This window comes from Sceloporus occidentalis, unplaced genomic scaffold, assembly GCF_023333645.1.
Source record: "Sceloporus occidentalis isolate IW3139 unplaced genomic scaffold, rSceOcc1.0.p SCAF_3, whole genome shotgun sequence".
Lineage (NCBI taxonomy): Eukaryota > Metazoa > Chordata > Lepidosauria > Squamata > Phrynosomatidae > Sceloporus > Sceloporus occidentalis.
In genome coordinates this window covers 171,444,330-171,457,650 of record NW_028316983.1, presented here as the reverse complement: position 1 = coordinate 171,457,650, position 13,321 = coordinate 171,444,330, and the positions used below count along the sequence as shown (strand labels likewise).

The window sequence follows — 13,321 nt, the reverse complement described above, 5'->3', positions numbered from 1 at the left end:
TACCATTGCAAGTAGCTATTGTGCTTTTTAAATGGTTTGTGTCACAGACTTTTCCAGTTTGTTATGTCAACATTTTAAGCAAAAGAATAAATGTTGATATAGTTTCCAAATGATAGTCTCAGTATTTGTAAGTACAATAATAGAAGTTTCCTTCAGCAAATGGAAGCAACAAATAATCACATCACATAAAGTATTAAAAGTGTCAATACTGCTATCTGGCTAAGTCTATCTAACTGGATGGGGGTGGTGAGTGGGACCAAACCATTCACTGTAATGATCTCTAGCTTGTTGATTCATGTTAAGCATATGCATTGTGGCATATGCTACGTGTTTTAAAAGTTGTGGTAAAGGCTTGCAGACATGTTAAACAATCCAGCAGAGTCTTACAGTGGTAACAGAATGCAAAGAGATCGTATAGTACCTTTGAGACTACAGTACTACCTCGGGTTACGAAATTAATTCGTTCCGCGGCGCCGTTCGTAACCCGATACATTTCGCAACCCGAAAAGGCGCTGGAAAGCCGCTAGCCGCGCTTCCGATTTAAATTTCGCGCCGAAATTAATTTCGTAACCCGAAAAATCTTTCGTAACCCGGAACAGTTTTTTTAAATCTAACTTTTTCGTAACCCGGAAATTTCGTAACGCGGTCAATTCGTATCCCGGGGTACCACTGTAACTGTGTGGAAGAAGTTGTAGCGTAAGGTTTCGTAGACCTGGTCTACTTACTCAGATTCATGGAGTAAGTGCAATGTAAGTGCAATATGGTCAACTTTCTCCTAATGTCATTCATTTCAATATGGTTCACTATTAAGTCTGGGAACATATCCTGGGGGTCATACCATAATTGAAAGATCCAAATACAATTGTCAACTTAGAGGTATGAGGGCCAAGAGATAGCTGGCCATATTTAAGATCACGATACTCCATCCTCTCTTCAGAGGAATAAAATAGAATTGTTGAACAAGGACATTAGTTTTCATTTTTATGAATGCACAAAGTAAACAATACCTGGAAGACAAAGAGCCCTCCTCCAACCACCATCTTGAGGGGGAGAGAGGCCTGGCCTGGAAGACAAAGAGCCCTCCTCCAACCACCATCTTGAGGGGGAGAGAGGCCTGGCCTGGAAGACAAAGAGCCCTCCTCCAACCACCATCTTGAGGGGGAGAGAGGCCTGGCCTGGAAGACAAAGAGCCCTCCTCCAACCACCATCTTGAGGGGGAGAGAGGCCTGGCCTGGAAGAAAAAGAGCCCTCCTCCAACCACCATCTTGAGGGGGAGAGAGGCCTTGCAATTTTTTGTATTGCATTGCAATTTTACTGTACACCGCTATGATCATTGCGGAATAGGGGTCTATAAATAAAAATTATTATTATATTATTATTACCTTATCTTAAGAGGTGTTCACCACATAGTTGGTCTAGATTTACATACTAGAACCCATAACTATGTTTCTTGAAACTGTCCATAAGTTACATTTTTCCCAAATAAAAATATTTTTCTACAGGAATTGACATGATATTTACATGTACCTCATAATATTGGTCTACGAAAACAAATGTTGTACTGTACGTATAGACAGAAAGCATGCATCAACAAGCCACAGTCAATCAAAAATTGCAGAAAATATGGGCCAAGAACCTATTGGGTCCCACCAGAGCAGAAGCTCAATTAGGTAGTTATGCTGTAGGCTTCACAGTTCTATATAGAGCTGGCTATTTCCTCACTATCTGCCTCCAAGGACATTGAGAAAATAGCTGGGTCTGGGGTAATAATCAACTCTGCAGTGCAGATGACCTCTGGTGGGGAGCCATATGTGGATGGCCACCTCTTTGTTAATTCCCACCCAATGATAGATTCTTGCAAGGAAGTTATAAATCTCTCCTTCTGCAAACATTGAAACTGTCAGACCATTCATGCTACAGCCGGCTAAAAGAGTGATTTCACTCAAAAGAATCCTGCCCATGAAGATCTCTTCTTCCTTCCACATAGAAATTAATATTATTATTATTATTATTATTATTATTATTATTATTATTTCTTATATCCTGCCTTTCTCCCAATATAGGGACCCAAGGCGGCAAACAAGTATAAAACAATACAATTTAAAAACAATACAAAATATTAAAAATACATAAATATAAAACTTTAAAAACTATTAAACAATTTTAAGGATTAAAACAGTTATAAATTAAAATATATTAAAATACAAAGCAAACGATCCTTATTCTCTTTTTTCTCTCCAGTTTAATGTTGAATATTCTTCACTACTAATTTAAAGCATTCATTTTGAAAGTGGAATTTTATTGTAATGTGTACCAATTCAGCATTCCAAAAGTAGTTAAACTGAAAAGTTTTAATTTAGGCTGATCTCTTCTACTAGCTTGGCAACCCAGGATTGTTATCAGCATATATGTCTTCCAGTACAATGCCCACAGCCTTCAACTGTGTAAACTTACATGGGATACGGCATAGGTTTATCCAAAGCATTCTTCCCAAGTTAATATACAACTAAAATGCAGCATCCCAACTAGAGACAAAGACAAAAATCCACAGGAAACAGTGTTCCTGTGGTTGGATTTGGCACTATGTTACAAGAACATATTTCATTCTCAGTTTCATCACGGTGACATCCAGGAAATCAAGTTGTGAGAAAACATTCATATTTTCTGAAGAGTCAACTTACCAAAAGAATATCCTTAAAATGTTTGCCACCAATAATACTAAACACACGTAGGTTGAAAAGCCTTCCGCATTCTGTGTCCTTTTAATATCTCGGTACTGGGGGATGTATGGTACGACACCTCCAAACACCATAGCTGCAGATGCACCCCAGGATATTAGCTTCTGGACTGGAGCAACCAGCCACTCCCAGCCATCTGCTTCCATAATTGGTAAGATAAAGTCCCTTAGCATCAGAGCGGTGGTAGGTATTCCCCTTTGACGTCTACCTGAGACTTTATCGATTTTTATTCTAATCTAAGCATTCTTGCCAAAGGACATGTGTCATTCTTCAGGCATCCCTAATAAAACAAAAACAGAAAAATTCCAACTTACATGGATGTATTTGAACTCATAAACAGAAAATAATCCCATTATCAATAGCTAGCCACATCATAAAGTTGCAGGAAAAGCTACCCTACATGAACCTAGGTCCTTACAACAATACACAATTACAGCAATATGATTCCACTTACTGCCATGGCTGCATACTATGAAATTCTGGGATTTGCAGTTTAGGGAGGGCTATTTAGAATTCTCAGCCAGAGAGATCTAGTGCTTCACTCAACCACAAACCCCAGGATTCCACAGGATGCAGCCATGACAGTTAAAGTGGAATCACAGTGCTATAACTGTGTAATGTGAAAAAGTCCCACATCTCTAAATGATGACATTCAAGCTGAGCATTTGACTTCTCCACTAAAACTTTTGAAACATTTCAATTCCAGAAATAAAATTATCTAATTAATAACAGTTATCAAAACTTAAGTCACTAAGGTTTTTTCAGTGCCCACAAAGTAAGGGTTGCTGGTTCCAAATTATCAGGATCTCATAAAGCAATGCAATCATGGGCCTATAACCACATAGTAAAAAGGAAGCTATACGAGTTGTGTAATACTGAAAATAAACTTTCCATTTATCACTTAAAGGCATAACATGTGACAACTTTCAGGGGTTCTATGAAATAACTACTGTTTGGGTTTTTTTTTAAATAGTTCTTCTGTGGATTTTTTCTGGAGTGTAACGTATGAACAAGAGACTCATTCTCTAAGGGAGGAAGCAGCTAGACTCATTTAATCATTTAGTCAACAGCAATACAAACAAGATAGTCTTTCATAAGAATGCTTTGCTTACCATACAATCCACTCCACTGAGAATGGAAGCAAATTTACTTCCTAAAGACTTTAGATCTCTGATCTCCGTTGCTTTGACTGAGTTTACACAAACACCTCCTTTCCGAATTACCAGATTCAATCCACACAATTTTTCCTCCGATTGCAAATGACATGAAACAACATTGGCTGAAAACATCCTGTGTATGTCTCAACACATTTTGAGATTGCAAGTTGATATATCCCACTTTGGGAGACTACTCAGAAAAGAATTCACGAATCAAACTAAAGTTTACTTAAAATAATGGAACAGTGAGGTGATAAATGCTGATTAGGGATGCCACGAAGTTAATTACATACTAGCAATTAATAGGCATTATAATATGTATATTTGCACCATGCTTCAATCATATTTCTGGGAAATTTGCATATTTCCAGGAAGTCTGTAAAAGAATAAAATTAATCTGAATGTTTTTATGTAAGAGATTTAATCAATGTACTTTTCCTCATGAAAATTCATAGTACTGTACTGGAGAAGAGAGCATACATTCTTTGCTTTTAGGCCATGCAAAGACACAGCAGCAAGTCTTAAAGAGACATACTCTACTCTGTGTGAAGGAAGAAAATCTCTTCTAAGGTAAGACTTCCCAAGTGCTCCTTTTACAGCAACTTTTGTTTTAAAAAAATAGTGATAATCTGATCCCAAGTAATGTGAAGCCTTTTTAAAAGTTAAAAAGGGTGCTTAAGAGGTTATCTTACATTATTAGTATGTACTAATGTATAAGTCTAGAAATTTTAAACTAAAAATTGACCCCAAAAACTTGGATCGACTTATCCATGGGTCAATGTAAGTACTGTACTTTAACTCTTATTTTAAAAAGGAACCATACAATATATGTGAAATACAAGAGCATCCCATATGCTCAGTCTTTACGGTAAGGACCATAAAACTCTTCCCAAGTGAATACAACTACGTACTCTTCCTCTCACAAAGTGATTAATCAAGAGAGGTGGGGTTTTTTTAATGCATGCCTTTCAAGTAAGAAGCTACAGCTCCAAGCCACTCATCCCACCTGGGGTTCCCTCCCACTCCCTTACTAGTAGTATGCAAAGGAATCTTGTAGCATCTTAGAGAAAGAAGCTCGTAGTACAGTATGAACTTTCGTAGGCTTGGGTCTACCTCCTCAGATGCATTACAACTCCATCTGAGGAAGTAGGCTCGAGTCTATGAAAGCTCATGCTACGAACTTCTTTCTTTCAGTTAGTCTCAAAGGTGCTGCAAATCTCCTTTGAATACTGATTTCCCAAACTACGGCTGTGTCTTTTGTTGTTGAATAGTTAATCTTGATTGAAAATACACTGCATATTCCAGTAGCACCTTTGAGACTAACTGAAAGAAAGAATTTGGCAGCATGAGCTTTCGTAGATTTAAGTCTACTTCCTCAGATGCACTGCATATTCCAGATTCACATTGAAAAAACTCTTCCCATCCTCCACTTACCTACTTGTTCTAAGCAACTCACAAAGCTATTTTACAAAACAAATTAAAATTTTAAAAGCAGAACCAGTCAGGATAAAATGAACAGGTCTGTCCCTGGATTCTCCACTCCAAACAGGAATCTGAGGAAGTAGCCTCAAGTCTAAAAAAGCTCAGCTCCCAGCTTCTTTCTTTCAGTTACTCTGCTCAAAGGTGCTGCAAAATCCCTCTGCATACTGATTTTCCAGACTAACCCAGCTATGTCTTTTATTGTCCAATAGTTTATCTTGATTGAAAAGAACACTGCATATTCCACTTCACATTAAAACAAGTCTTCCTACCTTCACTTATCTACTTGCTCTAAACAACTCATAAACTTATTTTATTTACCCCTTTTATGTTAAGGTCAAGAACAGGAGAAACAGAAGCAGCACAAGGTCAGCACCACTACATTCACCCTCTTATGTGAAATACTCAAAGCTACTTGCCAGAAACACTCAAGGCTTTGTTGCTGTGTGTCTTTCAAGTCATTTTTAACTTTTGGGGATCTTTAGGTGAACTTATTGTGTGGTTTCCCTGGCAAGTTTCTTCAGAGGAAGGTTGCCTTTGCCATCCTCTGAAGCTGAGAGTGTGTGACTTGCCCATGGCCATCCAGTGGGTTTCCATGGCCGAGCCAGGATTCAAACCCCTGGCCTCCAGAGTCATAGTCCAATGCTCAAACCACTATCCCACACTGACTCAGTTTGTTTCCAGATTTGAGACAAACTGAATTTCAAAGGCAGCAGCTCTTTGTCTTCCTAATGGGATTTAAAGTTTGTTTCCTGGACTAAATCTCCCATCATCCAGGAGGAGGAGAAGAGGCAGACCTGCATGAATACCTTTCCATGCCATGTCAACTGAGGACAACAACCAAAACATCTTGACCAAATGAAGGTCAATTTACATAGCATATTTTTTCTCCTCTGTATGGTTTTTAACACCTTTGTCTGATAAAGAAGGCAGTGGAACTTCAAAAGCTTGCAGCATGTATAATGTGCATTTGGGCTTATAAAGGTATCACTGTCTTGGGGATTTTGGATGATACTGTACTTGCCTCCCCAGTATACCATCTTTACTAAGGACTGAAACAACATGCAGGCATCGAACATCTCCAATTGTTTTTTCTTCTTCTCCTGTTTGGTTTGTAACATCTTGCCTGATGAAGAAGCCCATGGAGCTTCAAAAGCTTGCAACAAGTATACTGTGCATTTCGGTTTGCCAATAAAGGTCTCACTGATGGGGTCTTGGTTTGCATTGGCTTTTCGGCAGCTACATTTAACTTCTGTGAGCTGCTCTGCAAGGCTACTTGCAGCCAAACAAAACAAGACAAAGTTATTTTGTACAAGTCACCCTCCAAACAACACATTTACTCCCTCTTTGTGTGAAAACCTGGATCCCCTTCCTAGCAACGACTCTACCAAAGAGTCCTCCCAAAAGGAGCCAGAAAGATGGAGCCCCTCCATAAAAAGAAAGTGATCTGGTCACAGGGTGGCCAGGCACGTCCTCCTTTCCCCGGACGCGTCCTACATTCCAACCTTCTTGTCCAGGAGCGATTCCAAAACGCTCTCCGCTTTGGGCAATGACTAAGAAGTATGAATTTAGATTTCTACGAGTGTTTTTAAAGCTGTTATGTGGTCACGTACTTTTTTTCCCTCCAAGGTCCTCCATTCTGCAATGCCTCGTTCTCCTTTGAGGTGAGGACGTATGGTCACCTTGCCTGGACGTGACCCTTTCCAGGACCACACACACACACACACACACACACACACCCAGGATGACCAGATGCTCCTAACCTTAGCAAAACAGACCAATGGAGGACCTAAAAGAAAGAAATGGAGGACATTCCCCCCCAAAATAAGGAAGACCCAAAACACTCTTAGAGATGCAAATGCATGCTTTTTCTCAGTCCTGCTCAAAATGGAGGACCTTTCTTGGAATCCTTGCTGGACAGAAAGGCTGGGATGTAGGGTGCGTCCGGGAAAAGGAGGACGTGCCTGGTCACCTTGCTTCCCCTCTCCCCCAAACCTGGATCCCCTTCTCCCCTCACCTTGGCTCCACCTATCCATCAGAGAAGGTGGGTGCTGGTGATATGGAGGGCCCCACTTCTGGACCCAGCCCTAGGCATCTCCTAGGCCCCAAAGAAAGGCTTCCTTCTTGCAGCTCCTGGTTCCCCAAAAGACTGGAGGCAGCAGCAGCAGAAGCATCCAGGAGCCAGAAGAAAAAAGGAACCCTGCCTTTATGACGTCACTATAACCAGGGGCGCCTCCGTCAATGAAAAGAACCGCCTATCCCCCCCCCCGCCACTCTACGTTCTCCTGGGTCCTAGAGACCAACCTCAGCCTTAAAACCAGTGCCTTAAGAGCAGGGCTGGGGTAGGAGTAAACGAGGAAGAGGTTTTTACGGGAGTAGGAATAAGGAGTGACAAAATGTATTTTTCCCTAGTGCAAATATAATAAAATTGTTGTGGTTTTTTTAGGTGTTCACATGTATAATATAATATAACAAAATATATTTTGTTGCTCCTTATTCCAGTTATTATATTGTACATGCAAACACCAACAAAACAATTTTTATTATATTGGACTGGGGGAGGGACTGGGAGGCAAAGAGAGACACATTTACACACACACACAGCAGCAGCCTTGGAAAGCAACCAGGGCTTTTCCTCAGGGCTGGAGAGTAGAAGTAAGGAGTAAAGGAGTCCTCTTTTTATTTTGTAACAGCCTACATTTTTCTTTAATGTCCTACATTTTGAGGTGCCTTGTCCTCATTTGCTGTTACGGCATCTGGTCATTCTGTTTGAGCTTTGGACTCTGGGCTGGATTTCCTGTTCAGCCATGAAACCCACTGGGTGACCTTGGGCAAGTCACATTCTCTCAGCCTCAGGGGAAGAAGGCTCCTCAGAACAAGTCTTGCCAAGAAAACTGCCTGTTAAGGTTGCCTTAGGGTCACCTTAAGTCAGAAATGACTTGAAGGCACACAACAACACCAAACAACATAACATCCAAAATCCACAGTGATATCTTTAATCAGCCAACCAAAAGGCACAAATATATATTATGAAAGCTTTTGAAGGCCAGAAGGAGGGACCCGCATGCATAGATATCCCTCCAAAGGAGCACACATCAACAACAACACCTGGAAAAAATGCAAGCCTTTGACTAACATCCATCCATCATTTTATTTTTATTTTCTGCCTGTATGACTTTTAACACCTTTGCCTGATGAAGAAGTCAGTGGAGCTTCAAATGCTTGCTTGCATCAAGTATCTTGTGCATGTTGGTTGTCCGATTAAAAGTATACTGTTTTGTAGATTTGGAGTGTTGTTGTACAGTACTTTGCTATATGACTAATACTAAGTAGCCCTGAATATGTTTAAAAGAGGAAGGAGGAAGCAATTCTGGATGCCAGAGAGGAAGTGACATTTTGGTTTCTGTGTCTCTCTCCTGCATGGGACTGGATTGGGCACATTTTTCCTTGTTGCTAGTCTCTGTTACGCAAAGAATGAGGAATGCATAGTAGTGGCTGTCATTCTCTTTCTCCAGCAGTACATTAATATCCAAAATCCACAAAACAGAGTTACATTTGTTCAACCAAAATGCACAAAATACATGATACAAGTTTTCAAAGCTCCACTGGCTTCTTCAACAGGCAAAGGTGTAAAAAATCATATTATTGATGTTGTGTGCCATCAAATCCTTTCTGTCCTATGGCAAACCTATCATTTGGTTTTCTTGACAAGTTTCTTCAAAGGGGGTTTGCGACTGCCATCCTCTGAGGCTGAGAGAGTGTGACTTGCCCAAGATCATCCAGTTAAGTTTCCATGGCTGAGTGGGGATTTGAATCCTGATTTCCAGAGTCATAGTCCAACACTCAAACCACTACACCACACTGGCTCTCATTAAAAATCATGCAGGAGAAGATATTTTATAAATGACTATTCTAGTCACAGTCCTCTATTTTGTTAAGATTTTGTTTTTGTGTTGTTCTGTGTTGAGAAGGTGTGGAGAGATATCTATGCCGGCAGGTCTCCCCCTCCTTCTGGCCATGTGGCACAGGGATCAAAGAATTGCAGAGTCAAAGAAATAAACTTTGAATTATATTAGCAATCCAAAATGGTACTTCCTCTGAGATCCAAGATGTCTCTGTTCTCCATCAGGTTTGATAGGAAAAGGGTTTGCAAAGTGTTAGAATATAGAGTAGACCAAATGCAGCCCAGTGGCAACTTGCTGCGCAACACAGGGAGTACTGTTTTGGAAATCACTTGTAAAAAAAAGACAGCATTGCCACTGCATCAAGAAGGCAATGTGTCATTTTTAACTGGAGAAGGTCTGTAATGGTGGTGGTGGTGATACTGGTAAGGAACTGTGTGTGCATGTGTGCCTTAGGGTTGCCGTAAGGTGAACCTATCATTAGGTTCTCTTGGCAAGATTTGTTCAGCAGGTTTGCTATTGCCATCCTCTGAGGCTGAGAGAATGTGACGTGCCCAAGGTGGGTTTACCTGAGTTTCAGGATACCTTATTCCATGTTCCAACTTCCCCAAGCCCCTTTGCACCATCCTGGAAAGTGAAAGACTGTGTTATTTGATCTGCGAATTTGCTTGCTTTTCCAGGATGCCAACACTTTAACCATCTTCAGAATGGAAGCATATAGTGAAACATTCCTGTAAGGAATTGAAGCATGGTAGCTAAGAACTGAAATTACTTGAAGGCATACAACCAAAAACAATTCCAACCATTTTTCTCTCATGCATCCAGACCTGCTTAAAAGGACACCTTTTAAATCTGAAGCTGTAAGAGGGTGACAGATGGCTGTTCAATCAGTTTCCCTTGCAAGGCACATGCTAAATATCTGATTTGTATAATTAGTAGATTTACTTCCAATGTATTTACTAAAAGATATACCCACCTGAAAATCACCAGTGTAGGCCTACACTTCCAATTTGTACAATCTATGGGGTAATGTCTGGGCACTAGCTTTCCCAATAGATTAATTCACAATTAAGTTTTTACTCAAAAAGAAAAATTACAGTGGGCCCTTGGTATCCCCTGGGATTTGGTTCCAGGCCAGCCGATGGATACCAAAATCCATGGATGTTCAAGTCCTGTTAAAATACAGTGGTATAGTAAAATGCCCTTATATAAAGTGGCAAAATCAAAGGTTTGCTATTTGGGAATTTATACTTTTAAAAAATATTTTCAAGCCATGGATGCTTGAATATGTGGATGAAGCATCCATGGATATGAAGGGCCAACTGTACAATTTTATATACACATATTCTTGAACAATCGTGTCTAGAAGAAAAGGTCTCTGCCTTCAAAGATATATCCAATCTACAATATAATCATACTTATGCTTATTCCCAGGGATAAGGGATATGTTGCTCTCCAGATATTGTTGAATTGCAACTCCCATCAACCCTAGACATTGGCTATGTTGGCTAGAATGGGTGGGAGTTGCAGTGTAATGACATCTAGAGGGCTACATGTTCTTCACATGGAGTTTATTCAGAAGCAAGCCCTCAATTAATGGATCTGGAGTTTTTATCTTTGCAACTGTTTGGATTTAATGCCAGACTTCAATTGATAAGAACTGGTACACATGCATATTAAATAATATGGAGCAGATTAATCTCTGGCTAGTTGGCTGTATCTAGGCATAAAAATTCTTTTGTTTCAGTTAAATAATGACACCTATATTTTCTTCATTTTCAATATGTTATTTGCCAGTGTATTTATGTTTGGGGTGATGTTCAGTGTTTGCTGTGGCAGCACAGTATCATGACATGTTGCACTGTATATCATGAAAATGGACAGTGGGAATAAGTTTCACCAAAAATATGTTTAATTAACGTTGCACAAAACTGTGATGGATCATCAAAATGGGTGGCATAGGTACAGCACAAGCACAAATGGATAACTACTGGGGAAAATCCAGTTGCACACAATTTGACAGGCAATTCACCCAGGGTATTATGTCAGTACAGTGTCTGGCAGTAAAGTAACAGCAATGGCAACAAAGCCACAGCATCACTTATACAGGGTGCCATCGTATGCTACCACATCTATTTGCAGTTTTAGGACAGAGTGTTAAAGGCTCTCTTCTAATGGAGGCAGAGGGATAATTTTTCTGTGATTATTCCAGGACAAGGACGTAGCCAAGGGGGGGGGGGGGTTCTTGGGGTCCGGACCCCCCCCCCCCTTCCATTAGAAAAATGAATGGTGTGTGCTGCTGTGCCGCCACACTCAAGCCCCATTATAATGGTGGCACTTAGTCTGGACCCCCCCTTCCCAAAATCCTAGCTACGTCCCTGTCCAGGAAAGACATAGAGAGGCTTTAGGAGCAATTTCAATTGTTTGCACTTGATTGGCAGTATAACCTTGTTAAATTAAACATTTTATCTTGTCTCCTGCTGATTCACATAACTGCTGTTCTAGCAGATAACAGTGAAATACACCAGGAGACAGCTATACATAAATGCACACACTATATACCTAGACTGCCAAGAGTACAAAATGAACTACATTGGATTTAATCTTAGTTTCATTGCAATGTTACTAGAGGCCAAATTATTTTATGTTAAATATTCTGGTCTCACGTTTTTTCCTTTCTGTTGCTAAAGTTTTCATTCAAATCAATTACAATTCCATTCAGCTGTAGTTCAACACACCCATATCAATCACCATACAATTCATCTGCAAACCGGGGGGGGGGGGGGGGGGAGGCCTAGTTTATATGGTCTAGAAATAAGCTATACTGAGGCATTCTGAATTAATAGATCTCATCCTCTAAGACTTCCTGTGTTGAAGAGACACTAGATCTGCTATTTGTATGAAAGCTGATTTACTTCCTTTATCCGTCAGTAACATTGCAGTGTGCTGGCAGCAGTGAAACTCTGCAAATATGCTTTATATTAGGAGCCAGCTACTAATGTGTAATTTGATGAGAAATGAACAGCAGACTCCTGAAAGAGATTCAGAATATAACATATATATTTTTATTTAAGCATGATCTGATATAGTTGATGTGAATGCTGCCATTGTTTTAGCTTTTGAGTTATAAACTAGGTCCAAAACACACTGCAGAAATAATCCAGTTTGAGACCACTTTTAACTGCCCTGGCTCAGTGCTAGACAATTCTATGATTTGTAATTTTGTGAGATATTTTGCTTTCTCTGACAGCGAGCTATGCTGCGACATCAAACTACAATTCCCAGGATTCTCTGTCACTGAGCCAGGACAGTTAAAGCGGTCTCAAAGTGGATTATTTCTGCAGTATATTTTGGATCTAGAGCTCATTCCAACTACGAACTAAAATGAATTGACAATCAGTTTATATGACTGTTGTTCCCATTTGAAACCGGTTCTGATCCTAGTGTGATCGACTGCAATCGGGATGAAGCGAAGCAAATGCAAAAAGCCTGCTTTTTCCTGACACTAGTTCTTTAGCGTTTTTTTTTTTTAAAGAATCGATTCTGAAGCATGTTCAACAAGTGGGAACTACAGATCTGAGTCGCATCATTCTGTAGGGGAGGGACTAATGACAGAGGGGTGTTTACCATACCTCCTCAGTTTTTGGTAGATCCACCATTCCCTCCTCTCAGTGCTGCCTCTGTGCTTGTGGTGTGACCGATGGTGCATGTGTTTGTTTGTGTTTTTAAAAAAAAACAAAATTCATTAAAAAAATTGATTCATTGGTGTTGCAACTACTTGCAAAGGCAAGTAGTTGCAAAACCAATGAATCAAATTTTCTATGAATTTATTTCTTAAAAAGGACCCCTGCCATGCCTGGATCGGGTCTAGAGGGGACCTGCCGGGTTGTTTTCCCCCATCATGCCTGGATCAGGGGGGAGAAAGACCCCCCCCCCAAGTCCCATCCAGACTGCTTCCATCCCTGGATCACCCAATCCAGGTATAGCAGGGTTTTTTTTAATACATTCATAGGAAATTTGATACATTGGTTTTGCAACTACTTGC

The 13,321-nt window shown here is 40.2% G+C and overlaps 1 protein-coding gene across 3 annotated transcripts in view; it reads right to left on the bottom strand.

Annotated features, from left to right (window-relative positions):
• LOC149317120 (solute carrier family 66 member 2-like) overlaps positions 1-13,321 on the bottom strand; it is a 102,630-nt gene that overhangs the window by 81,283 nt on the left and 8,026 nt on the right. For 2 of the 3 annotated variants that reach the window (XM_089516887.1, XM_089516889.1), the window contains exons 1-2: positions 7,392-7,544; positions 2,682-3,018 (exon numbers count right to left, since the gene is read on the bottom strand). In XM_089516887.1, coding sequence (XP_089373013.1) covers positions 2,682-2,911 — 230 coding nt within the window. In that variant the 5' untranslated portion in view covers positions 2,912-3,018; positions 7,392-7,544. Of the gene's footprint in view, positions 1-2,681; positions 3,019-7,391; positions 7,545-13,321 lie in introns of those variants that run through there. The other variant, XM_089516888.1, reaches the window with a different exon arrangement.